We start from the raw sequence: 22,717 nt of genomic DNA on the forward strand, positions 1-22,717 counted from the left end.
TGTATTTTAGAGGACAAAATCACTCACTTCACGTCCACTACAATAGAGCACACCAGAGAAGTTATTTACACTGCGAATAACACCTTCAGACATCTACTCTTATACATGTGTTCCAGTATAATTTAATTTTTATTATTATGACAATAGTCAGAGTTATATTTGTGGTGTCAGAAATACAATATGTGGCCTGAGAATGACCTGAAATGCGTGAGAAATCCTCTCAATGCGTGAGGGTTGAGAACCTGAATTGGAATAAAATTTTCATGTTTCTCTATTTCTTGCTCTCCATATGAAGATTCCAGAGAGATAGCTCAAAACAAACGATAAGATCTTCTCAGTTCTTAGTAAAAAAAAAAAAAAAGTTAATTTAATGAGGGATCTAAATTTGCTCTACATCTGAAGGTTTTTTCCAATAACTCTAGCAACTTTCCAAATACGTACAGTAAACAATACAAACTCTCTTAAACTCAGAAAAATTAAACAATGAACAGAATTTATAAATCAGAAAGTAGCTGGAGAAATCAATACAATTTTGACACAGTTTCATGCTATATTCCACACATATAAATCAAATAAATGTCGCAATGTATTTTCACACCTTGTGATTTTGCAAGTTCACCCACTTAGAAAATGGGTAGACGTCTGAAATTTCAATCATAGATGCATTTCCATTTATAGAGACATATTCTAAAAAAAAATCTGGAACTCAAATTTTATGATTTAAAAAAAAAAACAATTTCATCGGTAATTTAGTGGGGTTCATAAGTATCTGTTCCCCTACGAATCAGCAATAATTATGACATTCAAAGAGTTGTCAGTCTACCTTGAAAAAAAGTCTACCTTTACCCCATGAGTAACCACCCACCCACCACCTGTTTGAGCTCATTTATTGTGACCTGTGCACTCCACAGTCAGTCATAATCTAACTGCTACCATAAGCATGACCAGAGAGCTTTTTAAAGACACCCGAGAAAAATTTGTTGAGCTCCACAAAGCTGGAAAAGGCTATGGACAATTGGAAAGCAGCTTGGTGAGAATAAATCAACAGTTGCAGCAATTGTTACAAAATGCAAACGGCTAAACATGACTGATAATCTTCCTCGGACAGGGGCTACATGTACAATCTCTTCTCGTGGGGCATCACTCATGATGAGAAAAGTGAGGGCTCAGCCTAGAACTACACGGCAGGAGGCGGTCAATGACCTGAAGAGAGCTGAATGCACAGTTTGAAAGGGTACTATCAGTAGAACACTATGGTGAAATGGTTTAAAATCATGCATTGCTCAGAAGGTTCCCCTGTCGAAGCCAGTACATGTAAAGGCCCATCTGAAGTTTGCCAGGGCTCATCTGAATATTGCAAATGGGTCATGGGAGAATGTCATGTGGTCAGATGAGACTAAAGTAGAACTTTTTGGAGCAAACGTTACTCAACATGTGTGAAGGAAAAAGAAGAATGAATACAATTCCGAGAACACCATCCCCACTGTGAAGTATGGGGGTGGAAACCTCATGCTTTTCCGCAAAGGGGACAGAACGACTGTACTGAATAAATCAGAGGATGAATGGAGAAATCTATTGTCAGATTTTGAGCTAAAACCTCCTTCCCCCAGTCAGAGACTTGAAGATGAGTTGTGGCTGGATTTTCCAACATGACAATGATCCGAAGCACACAGCCAAACTGACCAAGGAGTGACTGTGTAAAAAGCATATCAATGTTCTGGCGTGGCCTAGCCAGTCTCCAGACCTCAATCCAATAGAAAATCTTTGGCTGGAGCTAAAACTTCGTGTTTCTCAACAACAGCCCCGAAACCTGACAGATTGAGAGAAGATTTGTGTGGAGGAATGGGCCAAAATCCCTGTTTTAGAAACTACAGAAAACGTCTGAACTCAGTACTTGCAAACAAAGGCTTCTGCGCTAAAAAATTAGCACCGATTTTTTCAGGGGTACAAATTCTTAAATTAAAAATAAATGATTGAAAAATCATACAATACGAATTCCGGATTTCTTTTAAGATTACTGTATGTCTCTATAAGTGGTAGTGCATCCATAATTGAAGTTTCAGACCTCTACCTATTTTCTAAGTGGGTCAACTTGCAGAATCACAAGGGGTGCAAACATTTTTGCTCGTCACTATGTATATAAACTATATGTATGTAAAAGTGCAAGATAAAATTAGATAAGATTTCAGTGTGGTGAGGTGTCTAAATTTGTGTCCGAAGTGAAGGGAAAGAAGTATTCTCTGGCAAACTGGAAGACATCATCTGGTTTCTTGAGTAGCAAGAATTGCAGGAAGTCGGATATGAGCGCACGGATCTCTGGGTTGGCTTTCAAATATGAAGCGTGATCAGCCTTCAGCTCCTCCTGCAACAATGCCAGAAACACACACAATATTCACATTTGTTTGGAGAAAAATCCAGCATCGGAACACAGAGATGTTGAACTGCGTTCACAACGGCTGAGTTTTATTCTCGTCACGTCACAAATGTCCGGGACCAAATGCAACTGAGCTTTTTTGGGGGTGACAACTGAAGCTAGATGCGATCGGTGAACAAGATAGGTTGATCTCTAAAAATATAACCAATCTTCGATCCCTCAAATTTCATCAAATCAGCCCCAATCAATCGGCCAACTGATAAATAGGTGCACCTTTAGTTATTTTGGTTGTAAAGGAAGTATTTCAGACTTGTATTTGGATACCAGTAGCTCGTGCTTTTCTACCTGATAAAGTGTCATGATAGTACCACTACAGTGGGGCAAATATGTATTTAGTCAACCACTAATTGTGCAAGTTCTCCCACTTGAAAATATTAGAGAGGCCAGTAATTATCAACGTGGGTAAACCTCAACCATGAGACAGAATGTGGAAAAAAAAACAGAAAATCCCATTGTTTGATTTTTAAAGAATTTATTTGCAAATCATGGTGGAAAATAAGTATTTGGTCAACACCAAAAGTTCATCTCAACACTTTGTTACGTACCCTTTGTTGGCAATAACGGAGGCCAAACGTTTTCTGTAACTCTTCACAAGCTTTTCACACACTGTTTCTGGTATTTTGGCCCATTCCTCCATGCAGATCTCCTCTAGAGCAGTGATGTTTATGGGCTGTCGTTGGGCAACACGAACTTTCAACTCCCTCCACAGATTTTCTATGGGGTTGAGATTTTGAGACTGGCTAGGCCACTCCAGGACCTTGAAATGCTTCTTATGAAGCCACTCCTTTGTTGGCTTGGCTGTGTGTTTGGGATCATTGTCATGCTGAAAGACCCAGCCATGTCTCATTTTCAATGCACTTTCTGATGGAAGGAGATTTTCACTCAAAATCCCTCGATACATGGCCCCATTCATTCTTTCCTTTACACAGATCAGTCGTCTTGGTCCCTTTGCAGGAAAACAGCCCCAAAGCATGATGTTTCCACTCTCATGCTTCACAGTGTGTATGGTGTTCTTCGGATACAATTCAGTATTCTTTCTCCTCCAAACACGAGAACCTGTGTTTCTAACAAAAAGTTCTACTTTGGTTTCATCTGACCATAACACATTCTCCCAGGATTTGAGTCCCTGGTGGCGCATTGTGTTCTGATAGTAGCCTTTGTTACTGTGGTCCCAGCTCTCTGTAAGTCATTCACTAGGCCCCCCCGTGTGGTTCTGGGATTTTTGCTCACCGTTCTTGTTATCATTTTGACGCCACGGGGTGAGATCTTGCATGGAGCCCCAGATCGAGGGAGATTATCAGGGGTCTTGTATGTCTTCCATTTTCTAATAATTGCTCCCACAGTTGATTTCTTTACACTAAGCGTTTTACCTATTGCAGATTCAGTCTTCCCAGCCTGGTGCAGGTCTACAATTTTGTCTCTGGTGTCCTTCGACAGCTATTTGGTCTTGGCCATAGTGGAGTTTGGAGTGTGACTGACTGAGCTTGTGGACAGGTGTCTTTTATACCGATAATGAGTTAAAACAGGTGCCATTAATACAGATAACGAGTGGAGCCTCGTTAGACCTTGTTAGACCTCGTTAGAAGTTAGACCTCTTTGACAGCCAGAAATCTTGCTTGTTTGTAGGTGACTAAATACTTATTTTCCACTCTAATTTGGAAATAAATTCTTTAAAAATCAAACAATGTGATTTTCTGTTTTTTTTCCCCCCACATTCTGTCTCTCACGGTTGAGGTTTACCCATGTTGACAATTACAGGCCTCTCAAATCTTTTCAAGTAGGAGAACTTGCACAATTGGTGGTTGACTAAATACTTATTTGCCCCACTGTACCTGAGCTGAAAATTCATTCTTACCTTTCTGTCCAAGAACTTTGAACGCATCTGTATATCTTCTTCCCAAACCAGGGGGATTTTTTCATATGCTGAAAAAACAAACAATGAGTAAACACAAAACATAAACAAAGCCAATTTTATACTAGAATTAGTATACACTATGGCTGTGCTAGTACCTTCTTCCTTTTGTGATGGCAGCTGCAACAACCTCATAGTAATTGGAGATCCCACCTGCAGTCTGCTAGCAAGATGCCTAGGGAGACAAAAAGTCTTTCTTTATACTCTATGACATTAAGTGTTTTGTTTGTTTGTTTGTTTGTTTGTTTGTTTTTTGAAAGGACAAAAAGTCTCAAGAGCAAGACCTGGTTATGGAGTAAAGATTTTTCACACGTTGTTGAACAATAGATAGTAATACAGTGGAATTCAGTATGCAATAGTTTTGTAACTCCGCAGTGCACTGTGCGTGCCTGAGAAACTTCATATTTACAGCCTTTTTCCTGCATCCTACGGCCTTTACTTTATAGCTAACTCAGTTTCACAATTTTGTTGGTGTTAACACTTTTGTGCACCACAGTTAAAATAATAATATTAAAATAAATAAATAAAAATCAATTTTGTTATATCACATGATTATAACTCCTGCCACTCCAATTGGCTAAAGTATGTACTGCTTGTTTATAGAGGTAGATTGGCATCGTTATTATCAAATAAAAAAAAGGTGTTTAAATAAAATTTAAAAAGTCGTTTCAATCAAAATATATATTCTCAATCGAACAAAAAATGTGTTTGAATGCAAAAATAAATTTGAGACAAAAAAAGCATTTGAAAATTATTTTTCTTTGATTTAATTTTGATTGAAGAAGTCGTTTTTTTTTTTTTATTGAAACAACTTTTTTGATTGAAGTAATGTTGTTTTGAGTTTGGGCCACATTTTGGGTGGGACATTTGTGGACTTTCATGCTGATCTGGACAGAGACAGCGTCACTTTCTGTCTGACTGGACGACTGATAATCTTCATCAGAGGATGAATATTCCTCCTCAGAATCCGAGTCAGCCATTACTCGATGAACTACTTCCTCAATGGTAAAATATCCTCTAAGCATGGTAAGGCTCTCGGTAGAACTCTACTCCAACCACTGCTGCTGGACTGGGGGCAAGATTTAAACCCTATAAAGTATAAACTAAAAGTATAAACTAAATAATCTTGATATAAAGGACATCCACAAATGATACTCGGGTTGAAAGGGCAGATCTTTGCCATCTTTTGGTGCAAATTAGTAAGTGTATGAGGCACCATATGGTAAATGGAGTTTACATAGAGAATTATAGAGCGCATTTATCTACATGCCCAAAATGCTTTACAAAAGATCACATTTACCCTTTCATGGACACAATCAGAAACCAATGGTGCTGCAAGGGCACTTTGACAGTGGGCAGTTGTAGGCGGGAATCGAACCACCACCCCTTCGATCCCAGGACAAACTGAGCTACCACCTGTGCCACGGCCGTATGTTTGCTGCTCTGGCTTGTTAACGTCAGCAATGTTGCTTTTCTCAATTTTGCGACTTTAGCTATTAAAGAGTTAAAGTGCTGAATACATTCTTGACCAATCAAGAAATAAAATGGAATGATGCAAATGTGGGGTATAAGTACACCCTATGGTCTATTATAGGCTAAGATAGGTCCCCTGCTTGCCGGGATGTGCGATATAGATGTTACCAAGATTCCAATAAAATGAATGCATTCATGCAAATGGATCTTACCCATCAGACAAAAAGTAGCATTGCCATGTAGTCGGGTCTTCATCCAGCCAATGAACAGTTCTCTCCACCCCGAATACCTCCACAGTCTCGCCATCAATCTCCATCAGCTTCTCTTCTAGCCCTCGCTAATGATAAAGAAATGAAAAGTCAGTCAAAACCTCACAAATAACTTTCCACATCAACAAAATTCTTGCAATGTACTTCATTTTAATACACGCGTGACACAGTGGAGTACAACACCAAATTGCCGCCAGTCAATCAAAGGGCACAGTTTAGAGTACTCCAAAAGTAGTCCAAATTTCCCTTCTGATAGAAATAATACAGTATATCCAGGAGTCGGAATATTTTTATTCATACCGTGAACTTTAAAAAACAACAACAGAGGTTTTTGTAATGACTTACAAAGGTAGTGCGGGCGATTTGTAATTTCTGATCAAAGGAGATGAGAGTCATATGCTCAGGTATTTTCTTCCTTAGTGCAATAATACGCATGAGCAAGAAGTTGGAACCCTCAGTTACAAGTCCTCTGAGAGCAGACATGGAATAGGAAACACTTTCCGTTGTCACCTCCTGGGCACACGCACATAGAAACACAAAATATTTTACAGATACGTAGAATTTGAGGTTAATAAAACTGGATTTGGTAAATTAGGCTTTAGTGGGGATTTACCCGACCTAATCCACCTCTTAACATCAGAATTATAGTGCACAATATAGAAACCACGAATGCTACAGGAAAAACAAAATAGAACAGCCATAACTCTGCCATGTATGTCAAATGAATTTCAGAATCAATATTTAACTGAAAAAAAAAACAACATACACACAATTTCAATAAAACATACCGGGATGCTTATTAACAGATTTAGTGATCTATGCAATACGAGGACAGGTTTCAAATCGAATTGTTCATGGAGACAGTAATTTAAACTACATCAGCCAATAATACTGATTATGAAGGCCCTGGGTAGATTTGACTGATATCGCAGGACATACGAGAGTCTGAATTCCAATTGAAATCCACCACCCACAGGTAAAACAAGCACTAAAATTAGACGAGCATAGACTGTTAGGAAGCCTAACTGTGAATCACTGGGCTAAAATTTGGTTTAAAAAAAAAAAAAAAAGAAACCTGGTGTTTTCGGTCTGACAGCTGGTCTCAACACATCTTTGATTGCGGAATCCAAAACTGATCTCAGTTTTTCTCTATTGTGAATAGGCGCTGATAAAAAACACAACCCCCTAACACCCCCCTCAAAAAAAATCTTGAACACTGCAAGTACCGTAATTTTCGGACTAAAAGGTGCGCCTGACTATAAGCCGCCACCCGCCAAATTTGACACAAAAACGGCATTTGTTCATAGATAAGCCGCACTGGACTATGAACTGCAGCTGTTTTCACTGTGTTATGAGATATTTAACCGGTAACACTTTATTTGACAGCGGCATAAGACTGTTATACGACCAATTAACAACCATGAAGTTTTGAACCAATTGGCTGAAAAGCTTCATTGCTCCAAAAAGCTTCATTTGGCCATCATTGCTCCCTTGAGGGAGACAGTCAATCTCTGCTGCCAACACTGTTGTCGTCCAACACGCCTCCTAGCATGAATTGCAGCGCTACAAATGAAAATAACAATAAAAAATCTTGTTATGTGCTAATTATTTCTTCAGTTACTATTCCAGTTGTTTCATGAATTGCTAGTAATGGTATTCAGTAACAAGTGGTGCCACAAGACTGTAATAAGACCATCATCATTATGACAAGACAGTGCCATGAGCATCAATAAATGCTTATGACAGATATAATTTTGTGTCATCCGGCAAATTATCTCACTTTTGAATGGATGTAACAGATCTGAGCTGGACATAAATTTATTAATGCCCATGATAGTGTCATCTCATAATTATGATGGTCATATGACAGTCTTATGACACCACTGTCAAATAAAGTGTGACCTTTCAACTCAATAAATCAACAAATAAGCCGCAGGACTCAAAATGAAGGGGAAAAAAGTAGCGTCTTATAGTCCGAGAATTACAGTACAGAAAAAAGGTCACGGATTATAATTCCACTGTCCCAAAATTAGAATTCTGGCTATAAACTTACTAGGTCCGCGTTTCTCTTCTGAAACTGTTAAGGCCACCACAGACAGCAGACAATTTTGTTGGCGCTGATTTGTCACTAATGTTTTGCATGCAAAATCAAATGTGAACGACAGCGCCACAAATAACATGTCATCCAACACTTTAGGTTCAACTTTTGTTGTAACTCACGTTCCCAACAGTGGTAACTTTATTAATCTTCATCTCTCCATCATGTTGCACCATATGACACCTCTTGTCCAAAATGTGATCGCTCAGCTAAAAAGAAATGCAAATGTATTTAAAAGGTACAACAGACATCGCGTTCCCTCTAGTACACTCGGCGACCTACCTTGACATACTCGTGATGTTCTTCCTCCAGCACCTCAAGGTCAGCCGTAAGATAGGCTTACATGCAAAAACGAATAAAAAAAATACATTTTCATTATTATTTTCACATTATGACAATGATCGAGTTTTTTTTTTTTTTTTTAATGTGTGACGAAGGGAGTGAGATGATGAGAAACACGCTCAATGCTCACTATACAGTACGTTCGTTCTGTATATGAATGACTAATGTTACCATCTTTTCCATCAAGTTATGATACTGTATTGGCTGGAATATAAGACTGTGTTTTTTGCATTGAAATAAGACTAAAAAAAAGAGGGGGTCGTCTTATAGTCGCGGTCTAGACATTATACCTATTCTTGATGCTAAATGGCGCCAGATATCATTGAAGCGATGTTCATCTGTCATGACAGATCTCAGCTACTCTCCCCATTCACGACGCTAGATGGCGCCAGATATCCTTGAAGCGATGTTCTGTCATGACAGATCTCATATACTCTCAAGTTTAACCAGTTTGCATTATTTTATTGCAACGTTTTTCCTTATTCAGATTTGTTTCAAGATTACAGTTACAGTTAGACCTCACTTTGATTATTAATGCAGTTATTGCAATTTTATTGTTTCATCACAATAGATTTGTTTATTTAAATAAAATAAAAAACTGAAGCGTTTCATTTACAAATGTGATCGCACTTTAGTTTACATATTTAAATGTTCAGATATTAAGATTTGAATGAGGCAAAATAACATGCTTTTTCTCTCAAATATATTGTTATAACCATTTGTTTCTGATGCACTGTAATTATTTTCTGTATAAAAATTAATTTGGTGTTCAAAAAGTCTTTTTTCAAACTTCAGTCTTGAAAAGAGGGGGTCGTCTAATAATCAGGGCCGCCTTCTATTTGGGCCAATACGGTAAATATTACAGTATGTCCACAGCTATTATACAATACTGCGCTGTTCATATATAGTTGTACAAAGTCTACCTTTGTGTTCAAACCACAGTGGGGCACTTGAAGATACCTTTGTGAGTTGCATACTTCCGTCTTTATAATTAGCCTCTTTTTAGTTGTAACTTTATGCTGTTAGGTCCCAAACATTCTAAAATTAATAGGCCACATTAGGCTAAAAGTAATCTTTTACTACTACATAATGTTGAATGCAATGTTAAAATATGACAAATTTGACATCTCATCTTTTGTTTGTCTCTGTGTGGGTGGAGAAGACTGAGCCACTAGCACAAAAGAAAGAAGGTACCTGTTCGGTGCTAGTGTTTGTGCTGTGCCTGCTGGCTCAAATCACGTGCTTCCCAAGAACCAATTTAATTTTCCATTGGCAAAGAGCCAAGTTGGAGCCACGTAACTGTCATCGTAAAATGTCAGTATGTCATTGTAGAAGCAGTAAGTAAAGGGATAATATAGCAAGCCAAGCTAAAAATGCTGCACCATCGGCGGCTACCAGTGTGAGACGTAGTGGTTGGAGTCTATGCAATTTATTTTTTTACAAAAATGCCTGTAAATGTCCCCAAAATGTTGTGCTGAGTGGCCTGGTTGGTTAGCTCCAGTCAAGCTTAACAGGTCTCCACTTTGGGTAATTTGGGCTAAAAAATTAGTGTTTTTCGCTATTTGGAAAACAGTTAACTACAGCCTTGGTAATCAATCTTGCTGGCACAAATTTTAAAGTTTTTTGCTTTAACGACACAAAGAGGCTGACTCCTGAAATGTCAATTGCCAGAAAACTCCTCACCCGTCACAGTTGTCCCACATGGGGAGTTGTCAATGGCCCCCTGGCTTTGTGCATGTAGCAACATACATGGCCTACAGGCTCTGCGGGCAAACTCTACAGACACATAGAAACTTCCCAAGTCTCGTCCACCTTCAGAAATGGTCACTAGAGAGTCCTCAAACACACATTTTGGCAGCTCAATGGGGTCTGGAAGAAGAAAAAGTGAGTCTTTGAATATAAAACATTAATCAAATCAGACTTTCATGCAGCTGTTGTGAAAAAATACTTGGCTCCTTCTTGATTTCTGTGTTTTTTTAATCACTCGTATTTCGCTCCATCAAACAAATAATAATAAAAGGGAATACAGGTAGTCTTCGGGTTACGAACAAGTTCCGTTCCTCTGCTGTCAACGTAACCCGAATTTCCGCGTATATTGGAATGAACCCTTTAAGTACCCATAAATACCCCCTAAATCTAAAAATAACTATCCAAAAACATTTATTATGTCATATTAATAAACGTAAACGTAAAGTAAAAAATAAAATACTGTACTTATCATCAATGCTGAGAGGTGTTACTATTACGCGACTAAAAAAAAAAAAAAAAATTAGACTAAAGCAGCTGTCAGACTTATATCCTGCTAAATTCCTGTATAATGTGGGATTACCCATGTCATGGCTTTCAGACACGGGGAGATGTACCGAGAATTACCCGGGTTGGACACTTTCAAACTTGTCCTGTGTTGGCGACTCGGCGCTCTCTGTGCAGGGAGGGTGGGGGACGGGATTTTATAACTCGGATATTACATAATTTTTGGTCGGCATCGGCAACAAAATAAACCACACATTTCCAAAGAAGGACTCTCTCTTCCTCTCGGCTCTATGATCCATTAGCAATTTAATCTCATTATGTTACAGTTTAATTTTGCTAGGATGTGACCCAGTTAATGTTCGTGTCATCACAGTGTCAGTCGATCCGGGCTAAAACGGCAGACCAGGCGTCGTAAAGTCGAAATCACATAAGTCCGGTATGTCATCGCCCGGCGTCTACCTGTACTGGATAAAACAGTTTCTAAATAAATTTTAAAAAAACATTGAACAAGGGGCGGGGGACTACGATACCTATTTTTCTCTATGCGAAAAAGCAGAAGCCTCCCTTGTTAATAAAATAGCTTACTATCCACAGTTTTGGCAATTTAATTGGACACCCCTTTTTGAGTGTAAAAAAGTTTAAGAGCTTCGATGCTAGCACATGAAAATGGGAGTAAAACAAGCTCATTTGCAATGTGTTTAGGCATTTTTTTTCACAAGCCAAAAATATTACAATTATGAATTACCATGTTCTTATTATATTTTGTTATTGTTCTAGTTCATAAACTGACAAACAAGACTGCTCATTCCAACATGAATAATAATAAATCTTATTTGCAGTCCTGGGTGACGAGGCACCCTAGGCAAATGTGTAGCTAGGAAGCCCCCCAGTAATGAAAACATATTTTTTGAAATATTGTATACTTTGTAAATATTGTATTTTTACAACTTAAAGAGCATACATCTGTCACTGTTTATGGTTGACCTGGAGCGAGTGATTAAAGGTTCCACCTCCTGCAATAAAATCCCATTTAAAATGCCCCGATTTTCCTGAACTTGGACATTTTCAAATTAAAAGTCTTAAATATCGTATTGACAGCAAAAGAAGTGAGACATTCATTTATCAATAGCCACTAACACAGTGAGATGATTCACAACACCTTTCACTAGGGATGTCCTGATCGGATATTTTTGCACCTAAGTCCAAGTCACCTGATTTTGAGAATCTGACAATAGAGTCCCAATCCGATACCGAAAAAAAAAGTTTGTTCCCAAAAAAAAAAAATAAGTAAAAAAAAAATAAATAAATAAAAAAAAATAAAGTTAATGATGCAGTCCTGTACTTTTCACAGTACTTCCTCTTCTGCTTTTTCCGAGAGTGTAGTGGCATATAAAATGTATGTTTTTGTATCTTTTGGCAATGCCATTGCATTTCTGGATTATTTTGTTAGTTTTTAGTCCTTAAAAAGTAAAATAAAATATATATATTACTTAGGCCTGAAAAGTATTGGAAAAAAAATAAAAGTTGCAATATACACTCATAGCCACTTTATTAGGTACACCTGTCCAACTGCTCGTTAACACTTAATTTCTAATCAGCCAATCACATGGCGGCAACTCAGTGCATTTGGGCATGTAGACATGGTTTAAGACAATCTCCTGCAGTTCAAACAGAGAATGGTCCGAAAAAGAAAAAAATTCCAGTGAGCGACAGTTCTGTGGGCAGAAATGCCTTGTTGATACCAGAGGTCAGAGGAAAATGGCCAGACTGGTTCGAGCTGGTAGAAAGGCAACAGTGACTGAAATAACCACCTGTTACAACCAAGGTAGGCAGAAGAGCATCGCTGAACGCACAGTACGTCGAACTTTGAGGCAGATGGGCTACAGCAGCAGAAGACCATGCCAGGTTCCGCTCCTTTCAGCTAAGAACAGGAAACTGAGGCTACAATTTGCACAAGCTCATCGAAATTGGACAATAGAAGATTGGAAAAACGTTGCCTGGTCCGATGAGTTTTGATTTCTGCTGCGACATTCGGATGGTAGGGTCAGAATTTGGCGTCAACAACATGAAAGCATGGATCCATCCTGCCTTGTATCAGAGGTTCAGGCTGGTGGTGTAATGGTGTGGGGAATATTTTCTTGGCACTCTTTGGGCCCCTTGGTACCAATTAAGCATCGTTGGAACTCCACAGCCTACCTGAGTATTGTTGCTGACCACGTCCATCCCTTTATGACCACAATGTACCCAACTTCTGATGGCTACTTTCAGCAAGATAATGCGCCATGTCATAAAGCTGGAATCATCTCAGAGTGGTTTCTTGAACATGACGATGAGTTCACTGTTCTCAAATGGCCTCCACAGTCACCAGATGTCAATCCAATAGAGCATCTTTGGGATGTGGTGGAACGGGAGATTCGCATCATGGATGTGCAGACGACAAATCTGCACCAACTGTGTGATGCCATCATGTCAATATGGACCAAACTCTCTGAGGAATGCTTCCAGCACCTTGTTGAATCTATGCCACGAAGAATTGAGGCAGTTCTGAAGGCAAAAGGGGGTCCAACCCGTTACTAGCAATGGTGTACCTAATAAAGTGGCCGGTGAGTGTATATTGCCAAGGCTCCACACTTACTTTTTGCATTGGTTGCACTGGTGCATCTAACTTTTTTCTTAAGGTGCACCAGCACAAAATGTAGGCGCACCCACAATTTTCATTGCATCACTTTTAATGCTATACTTTTAATCACCCTCCATAACATTTATATAATTCATATGAGTGAGTCCACTCAAATTCACTTACGCTTTAAAGAGCATACGACACCAGAAAAAAAGTCTTAAATGGCATTATTATGTGAATTAGAATCATATTTTGAGACGATTCGACCATATACAACAATTTAGCAAAGCGCAGATGACGAGAAATTAGTCTTTTAATCTGCCGGTTAGCCACGCCTACAATTATAGGGCTTTAGCGTCCCCAACAGGTGGATGACGTCAGCGGTAGACTAGGCTCATCGGTTTTACTATTCAGCCCATTGAGGGGGAATTGTTCAGAACGAGGAAAACGAGACGAAGAGAGCTGCAAAATGTCATTGTTTCAGTCTCTCTACTCCCAATATTTTTACAGGATATTCTTTTTATCCAAGTATTTTCCCCAATAGCTATATAAATGGCTTGAGAAGGACCAGTCAGCCCGTCGAGGGGGAACTATTCACAATGAGGAAAACGCGACGAAGAGAGCGGCAAAATGTCATTGTTTCTGTCTCTTTACTTCAATATTTTTACAGGATATTCTTTTTATCCAAGTATTTTTCCCGAATAGCTATATAAATGGCTTGAGAAGGACCAGTCAGCCCGTCGAGGGGGAACTATTTACAATGAGGAAAACGCGACGAAGAGAGCAGCAAAATGTCATTGTTTCTGTCTCTTTACTTCAATATTTTTACAGGATATTCTTTTTACCCAAGTACTTTCCCCAATTGCTAAATAAATGGCATGGTCATGACAAATAACTTGTGCTAAATGGAATATAAAATAATAAAAATCCATTTATTCAAGACGACATGGCAAAATTACTCCATAATGGCCAAAACAGTCGACTTTACCTTTACTGTCACACCTGCCGAACGATATTTTATGACACCTAAATCGGACATATGTCATTTCCCTTCCCCGGCTTCGGAGAATGTAAACAGACCAGAAGGAGTGACAGCTAGCCGACATGCTAACCCGAACCGAGGGATGTTTCAAAGTCTTCGAAGTGGAAAATCACACATAACTAGCCTGGATTATTTGACATGACGACCCGGTTGTCGAGTTTCTTTGCGGATCGGCAAACCGCCCGGCGGAGAGCAATTTACAGTTCGTTCCCTGGAGGAGGGTGGCTGGAATTGTTGTGTAGCTAACGTGCTAACAGCTAACTGCTAATGAGCGTGAGGATAGCTTTTTACATGCCTATCAATGATCAAACGTAAGTAGTCCTTTATTTAAAGGAATTTTATAGTGTTTACTTTGTAATCACTGTATTCGTATTTGACATAATACAAAACAAGATGTTTACTCACTTCCTTGTAAGTCCAATGGTCCCACAGTAAATATCCACGGTGAATGGGAACCTTTTGAAACTCCAAAAAGGCGCATACGCCTCTCCCGCGTACAGAATGATTTTTCTGCAGCCGTTTGGCTGGCGTGATGCAAAAAATAAAAGTATTAATCCGCAAAATCAGCTGAATCCTTCGTCCTCATACACAACAGTACACTGTAGCGTGAAGAGGACGTCTTCTACCGTACACGTCACAGCGCCCTCCTCCTCAATGCGAGACCGAAGCCGCAAGTCACTCATTTTCCTGGCGCGGGATTCAAAAAACTAAATAAATATAGCGATCGCTTCCACACACATCCAAGCGGTCCATATCATTCAGGAGCATAAAATACCGCGTGTATTATGAAATAAACATGCTTTTTCGTGTCACAAGCACTTTAACGCTCACACTGCCAACAACAGCCTCTAGACGCCGAAGTTTTGACTAAACAATGATTGACACATTCGTACCTTTGATCGTAGAGCTACAGACCCTTCACTTGCCAGATCAAAGCTACAAACCTGTCAATCATCATTAACTTTACTAGCACCCTCCAACTGCACTGCTGACAAAAAAGGCTGTATGAGGACGAAGCAGAAAAACATATTTTTCAAAATTAAAAACCCGATCTTTTTCACCCGATTCGGATCCTCTTAAAAATGGCGCAATCAGCCCGATTCCCGATCGGGACATCCTTACCTTTTACTGTCAACCTGAGCACAAGCGGAACAAAACAAGAGCAACAAGAGGTTTAGGGCAGCATGCCATGATCTGTCTCACAGTGACTGATTCAGACCAGAAGTCATTTAGAAAATAACCAATATACAGGGTGATTCAAAAAGAATGTGCCAAAATCATAATGCCATGTCAAAGATGAAAAACATTACAAAACTCTACCTTGGACACATGTTGGACGTATTTTTAAGTTTTATTTCGTGTTTTAAAAGAGCTCAAATATGGCCACCACCCGCAGCATGGACAAGCCGACATGAGAATTCCTCCCTAATGCACCTCAGCATGTTGCGTTCCACTGTATTGATTACATCTGTTATTTAATCTTTCATGTAATCAATATTTGCTTGAAGTGGTGGAACACAAAATTTGTGTATAACATATGTTACATGCAATCAACTTTGTCTTTAAGATACCACCACGTCCAGCAAATACCGATGACGTGAAATACGGAACAACAGTTGCAATCAAGACAATGGACTGCGACATGCTAAAGCGCGTTTGGGAGAATTCTCAGCTTGATTTTGTCTGTACTGCTGGTGGTGGTCACATTTGACCACCTGTAAAACATTAAATAAAACTTGAAGTTATGTTCAACACATGTGTCCATCACGTTTTGTGATGTTTTTCTTTTAGGAAGTATCATGTGATGATTTTGGCGCATTCTTTTTGAATCACCATGTATTTCTTATAGGAGTGGGAACCTCTTGGTACCTCACGATACGATACGATTTGCGATACAAAGCTCACGATAACGATGATTTGACGATATGGCAATTAGAGATGTTCCGATTGATCGGGTCCGATCACGTCATTTTCAAAGTATCAGAATCGGCAAAAAAATATCGGACATGCCTTTTTAAAATATATATACTGTATATTTTTTAATTAAATCGTTTTCTAATTGTATTTAACGTTACAGACAAAATGTCTTATATTCATCCAGAGTCTTTAGTTTTGGCTTAAAGTAGGGCTATCAATTTTATCGCGTTAACGGCGGTAATTAGTTTTTTTTTAATTAATCACGTCTAAATATCTAACGCAATTAACGCACGCGCTGCACGACCCACTCACGCATTGTTGCGTTCAATCTATAATGGCGCCGTTTACCTATTTATACAGCTAAAAGGCAGCGTAAAATGAGTAGAGTGAATTTTGGCAGTCTTTGGAGCCCTTTTTTAAATGGCTAGAGCCTCACAATCCCTCTCTCAGCAATTAGAAATTCCGTGGGAAGCAATGTGGGGAAGAATGGTAGTAGTTGATCTTTTTCTTAACAGCCTATGTTATTTCCCAACGCAGAGTAGATATATCAATTGGTGCCCCTATGCACAGTCATGGTTGCGCTTCCCATCATGCATTTAGGCAGAACAGTTAAATGGCTACAGTATCATTTACTGAAAGCTCAACAAATACACTAGATGGCAATATTTAGTCACAATATACAAAGTCACATATATCCTTTAAGAATTACAAGTCTTTCTATCCGTGGATCCCTCTCACAGAAAGAATGTTAATAATGTAAATGCCATCTTGAGGATGTATTGTCATAATAAACAAATACAGTACTTATGTACTGTATGTTGAATGTATATATTCGTCTGAGTTTTATTCATTTTTTTCTTAATGGTAAATGGTAAATGGTGTTATACTTATATAGCGCTTTTCCACCTTTCAATGCATTGCCAAAATGTATATGAGCGGGAAAAATTATCGGGAATGATTGGAATTGAATCGGGAGCAAAAAAAACAAAAACAATCTGATCGGGAAATATCGGGATCGGGAGATACTCAAACTAAAACGATCGGGATCGGATCGGGAGCAAAAAAACATGATCGGAACAACCCTAATGGCAATACAACGATACCATGGTCAGGAAATCCTTCTAGGATATTCTAAAAACAACTAATAAACAGAAAAACAAGCTTCTGCTGTGAATTGGAATGAGTTTATCACGAGTAGATGTCCAATCCATTTGAACCAGGAGGTAACGAATGTTCATTCGCTGCCATCCCTCCCACTTCAAACGGATTGAACGTCTATGGCCGTCAGTAGCAGCCAATGCCGTGCAATGAGGTAATTTTGGGCCATTTAAGGTCATTTACCTGTTGATTATCAGATACTTCCTGTTGATTTTGGGTTATTTTATGGGTCACTTCCTGTTCATTTTGTGTTACAGAACAGGAAGTGACCTGGGAATCACCCAAATGAATAGGCAGTGACTCAAACTCAACAGGAAATGACCTGGAAATGCCCTAAAATGAACAGCAAGTGACCTATAAATGCCCTGAAAATCTGACATAATGACTGTGAATGCTCTGGTTTCGAATGAACGAACGTTCCAAGTCTAAATGGATTGGGTATCGAGCACCGTCAAGGCAGCCTTCGAGTTAACTGAGACACTATTATGGTGGAAGATTTTGGGATACAAAGTATCATGATATATCACCATTTCGATATTTTGTCACACTCCTAATTTCTATTATATATCATATTGAAATGTACTTGATATGTTAGAAAACATTCTAGAAAAATATAGCATGAGTATTTTTTTCCCCACGGTATTTTTTGTCACGAAGCAATTTGGCGCCCACTCCACTAGATAGCGTCATAGGCAACCGCCTAGCTCGCCCATGCTGAGGGCTGTCGAGGCACTGTTTGCAATTTAAATAGTATAATTTTTAAAAGACGTAAACATAAATAACCTTATCTGAAATAACTAGTCAAAAATTATTTAGGCTCCTAGATCGATGCTGCGCTGACGCTCAAACGGAATAAAGTGTTGGTCGTGGAAGAAACATCTCAACAGGTGCCAAAAACAGGTGACGGTGCTTTCAGGCTTGAACACCTACTAGCCGGGTCGTAGACTCACCAATGCCGTTTATGAACATGATGGCTTCTTCAGAGGCTCTTATCTCTGAAACGTCCTTGCCTCCTTCGTCCATCGCCAAAGGTAGAGCTGGAGTATCGTCCCTTTCAGGCGCCTCCATTGTAGTGCTGTGTTGAAATGGCTTTCCCCAGCGGTGGAAAAGACGGAGCCCCCAAGTTAACAGTGTGACAATATGGAGGTCCTTTAGGACACACAAGTGGCGGTCGACATTATATGCAGGTCTTTTGCTCTCCCCTTTCGTATATTCTCTTTAATGTTATAGAGAGCGGGCCACAGACGAGTTGTCAGGACAACCCCAGCTCGAGTGCCGTAAAGCTGCGTGTACGTGGGCAGGCTAATTTAGTAACAGTCGTGACTGCGGTCAAGCCACCCTCCACTCACAGGGGTGGGTGAAAGTGGCTAGAATTTCGAGATGGGAGAGGGGGAAGAAAATTTCTTGCCGGTGTTCTGACAAAATTTGCAACCCATCAAAAATTGCTACCTTGCGGGTTTTGCGCATGCGCGTAACATTAAAAATGGCCGCGAATGCGGCGATTCCAAAGTAAACACTACAAACTTTCATAAAGAAAGGAATATTTACTTAATTTTCATCATGTAAAGACATGTACAAAAGTTCTCAGACACATCCTACCATGTTAGCTGCACACAGTAACTGCACTCCGCGCTCTCACTGCTAATAACTTTGCCGCGTCGTTAAGTATTAATTAAAGCCATTTTCGTGTTGCACATGTATGTTTATGATGTATCTAGTTTAGTTAGCACTTTGGATAACATTGAGAGTCCAATTGAATGTAAAAGAGGGGGTTTTCAGCGCCACAAAAGCTTTGGGAGCAAAATTTTATAAGGGAGCAAATTTTGACAGAACACCGGAACTCTCCGACGTGAAGGTCGCCACGGAGCCAGAAATTGTATTTATTTATTATTATTATTTTTTTTTCGATTTTTTTTTTTTTTTTTTTTTTTGAGGGGTCAGACCTCTTAAACTACTGAAATGCAAAGAAAACTGTTTTAGCACAGTTATTTCTATAACACATACAAAAACAGATTTTCTTTCAAAATTGTATTTTTTTCAATGATTTGCAAAATAAAAGTTAACAAAAACAGTAATAACCCCAACCTCCATCTTCTAATTTTTATTTTCCCTTCCTCATGTACTAAATGCCAAATCTCAATTTTAACTACCGGTACTTGAGAACATAGGATATATATTAAAATTGAAGTTAATGTAAACATTTACTTTTTTTTTTTTTTTAATAAAAAAGATATAAGTAACATACATTTAGAAAAATAAGTACAAATGACTTATATTATGCAGAGTGAAATGGAATATATTTTGAAGATCGCGCAAACATTGACTTTTTTAAATCATATGGAAATGAATAAGTAGCCTAACATAAATGAACACATATAAGTCCAAAGTGCACATTGACAGCCAATATGTTCTGAACCTCCCCATCAGAGCAAATAAAAGTAAATATGATAAATAAAAACTTAAACTTTCACCCCTGGTCGTGCAAGAAACGAATATGTGTTGCCTACTGTATTTCGTTAGCCAAATGCAATGCTTCTCAATTATTTTCTTTTAGCCCCCGTTTCGCATCCCCATAACTCTCTGCCACCACTGTAAATAGCATTTTTATCATTAATTATTTTAAAATAGTATTATTTGTCTCCAGGGGTGAAAGTGGGCCAGAACGGTCAGGAACGCAGTTCTGGTATAAGATGGGGGGCCAGAACGCAGTTCCGATATAAGATTTAGGGCCGGAATGCTGTTCCGGTACACGTTGCTTTGATTCTGAAAATATGACTGCAACTGTCAAAACGCTGTCAAAAAAAAATTTTTTTTAATAAAAAATGCTAAGCTGCCATACATGCATTTCATCTCCAAGAAGAAAACAATCTACCAACATCCGATGTGTAACGTCATCCGTTTCCACCAATATTTATTATTTATTTTATTCCACGGACGGCATGGAGGTTTCCCCAGCTTCTGCAGTTATCTGAGTCTGACGATGATGAGTCACGTCAACGAACCCACGCAGCAAAGCAAAATGCCTGGACTCATTTATCCGTTCAATTGGCTGACATAGTGACATGTGATCAGCAGAGATAGTTAGCTCTGATTGGTTCAAATGTTTTCTGGAACAGCAAACAAACAAACAAAAAAAAAGGTTTTAGGAGGTGACAAAAAAAGGGCAATGCAACCTAAAATGGATCAAACCTTCAAGAGCAACGAAAGAATTGAGGAGGCTTATTTATCATATTTACTTTTATTTGCTCCGATGGGGAGGTTCAGAACATCTTGGCTGTCAATGTGCACTTTGGACTTATATTTGTTCATTTATGTTAGGCTACTTATTCATTTCCTTCTGATTTAAAAAAGTCAATGTTTGCACGATCTTCAAAAAATTTTCCATTTCACTCTGCATAATATAAGTCATTTGTACTTATTTTTAAAAATGTATGTTACTTGAATCTTTATTATTAAAAAAATAATAATAAAGAAGTTTTTATTAAATTTTTTTAAATATATATCCTATGTTCTTAAGTACCGGTAGTTAAAATTGAGATTTGGCATTTAGTATGTGAGGAAGGGAAAATGGAAATTAGAAGATGGAGGTTGGGGTTATTACTGTTTTTGTTAACTTTTATTTTGCAAATCATTGAAAAAATACAATTTTGAAAGAAAATCAGTTTTTGTATGTGTTATAAAAATAACTGCTAAAACAGTTTTCTTTGCATTTCAGTAGTTTAAGAGGTTTGAACCTAGCCTGGTACTCCAGACTCATCGCTGTTCCAGCTATTGAGTCTGGCCACCATTAAGCGGATAAAATTTCCAGGGTGGAGCAAGCCACACCAAACAGACAGCAGAGTGGACCAATCAGCGACGGGCGGGACGAGGGACTTGCGCGCGGAAGTAAACATACGAGGAGAGCGGAGTTTATTCAACATGGCTAGCGCGAGACAGACTGTTGTCAATGGCTTGTGTCGATGTGTTTTTGGTAATTTAAAACTGATTTTACCGTGGATTGGAACATATTCTCGGCTCTCCTGTTCGCCATCTATGTTGTTGTGGAGACGACTTCCGACGCGGAAGAGTGACGTTGCTCATTAAGAACACGTCACGCAAATAAACTAATCTGATTTGTCGATTGATTTTGTACTTGCTCGAGAGGCCGGTAATGGGTTGGATCCCAGACAATACTCTCAGTGTTTGAAAAACACAGGGAGAACAGTCTGGGCATGCCAGGCAAGTTTGAACCCTCCCCCCAAAAAATCGAAAAAAAACAAAATAATAAATAGATAACATTTCTGGCTCCGTGGCGACCTTCACGTTGGAGAGTTCCGGCAAGAAATTCTAGCCACTTTCACCCCTGTTTGTCTCAAAAATTATCATTATTATAAGTACACCTCTGCATAACATCGTGTCTTTTTTATATTAAAGGGAAAGAAGTAATATAGATCAACTTAGAATAAAGTATAGCTTTATTAACACTGTTTTCTTTGTAACAGAAAAGACTTAAGTCATAGGCGGGGTTTGACTTTTGTAGCAGGGGGGGCAAAAATGTTGATGACCCCGAAACGCAGTGTCAGCAGCAAAATTAACTTACAACCTATATGCGCGGATAGTAGCTTAGCCCATGCTCGTACATACAGGCCTCCCAGCTTTGTGTGTGTGCGCGTGCGTGTGTGAGCGCACACGATTTCAACCCTCCTAAAACTATAGCACATACAAAGAATTTTGCATGAAAATCAGTTTATTTTTTCAATGATTTGCAAAATAAAAGTTAAAAACAGCAATAACCCCAACCTCCATCTCCTAATTTTTATTTTCCTCACAAACTAAATGCCAAATCTCAATTTTAACTACTTAAGAACACAGGACATATATTAAAATTGAAGTTAATTTAGACGTTTTACTTTTTTTTTTTTTTTTTAATAATAAAGATATAAGTAACATACATTCAGAAAAATAAGTACAAATGACTTATATTATGCAGAGTGAAATGGAATATATTTTGAAGATCGCGCAAACATTGACATTTTTTTTTAAAATCATATGGAAATGAATATAAGTCCAAAGGGCACATTGACAGCTAAGATGTTGTGAACCTCCCCATCAGAGCAAATAAAACTAAATATGATAAACAAGCCTCCTCAACTCTTTCCTTGCTCTTAAAGATTTGATCCATTTCCTGTTGCATTGCCCTAGTCGCATCAATTCAACTAC

At 38.7% G+C, this 22,717-nt stretch overlaps 1 protein-coding gene across 3 annotated transcripts; it reads right to left on the reverse strand.

The window, feature by feature from the left end:
* Positions 1 to 22: 22 nt before the first annotated feature.
* catip (ciliogenesis associated TTC17 interacting protein) lies at positions 23 to 19,283 on the reverse strand. Of its 3 annotated transcripts, XM_057856560.1 has the most exons (9): positions 18,469 to 18,892; positions 10,212 to 10,397; positions 8,469 to 8,524; positions 8,309 to 8,395; positions 6,434 to 6,601; positions 6,032 to 6,156; positions 4,445 to 4,521; positions 4,290 to 4,357; positions 27 to 2,362 (listed from the first exon to the last, which is right to left on the reverse strand). In XM_057856560.1, exons 1-9 carry the CDS (start codon positions 18,584 to 18,586, stop codon positions 2,186 to 2,188), a joined length of 1,062 nt encoding a protein of 353 aa, XP_057712543.1. In that variant the 5' UTR covers positions 18,587 to 18,892; the 3' UTR covers positions 27 to 2,185. The 3 variants fall into 3 exon arrangements, with proteins under 3 accessions (XP_057712544.1, XP_057712542.1, XP_057712543.1); XM_057856559.1 differs by having other exon boundaries at positions 25 to 2,362; positions 4,290 to 4,521; positions 18,469 to 18,898; XM_057856561.1 differs by lacking the exon at positions 6,434 to 6,601 and having other exon boundaries at positions 23 to 2,362; positions 4,290 to 4,521; positions 18,469 to 19,283.
* Positions 19,284 to 22,717: the final 3,434 nt, after the last annotated feature.

This window comes from Corythoichthys intestinalis, chromosome 14 (genome assembly GCF_030265065.1).
Source record: "Corythoichthys intestinalis isolate RoL2023-P3 chromosome 14, ASM3026506v1, whole genome shotgun sequence".
In the NCBI taxonomy this organism is placed as follows: Eukaryota; Metazoa; Chordata; class Actinopteri; order Syngnathiformes; family Syngnathidae; genus Corythoichthys; species Corythoichthys intestinalis.

What these genes read in the sequence shown, in the direction of transcription:
- catip (XM_057856559.1), bottom strand. Translation starts at nt 18,586, where the DNA reads ATGGAGGCGCCTGAAAGGGACGATACTCCAGCTCTACCTTTGGCGATG. An exon ending in CATGTTCATAAACGGCATTG is followed by an intron (nt 10,398 to 18,468) that starts GTGAGTCTACGA and finishes TTCTTCTTCCAG; the next exon opens with ACCCCATTGAGCTGCCAAAA. An exon ending in AAGTTACCACTGTTGGGAAC is followed by an intron (nt 6,602 to 8,308) that starts GTGAGTTACAAC and finishes GCGTGTGCCCAG; the next exon opens with GAGGTGACAACGGAAAGTGT.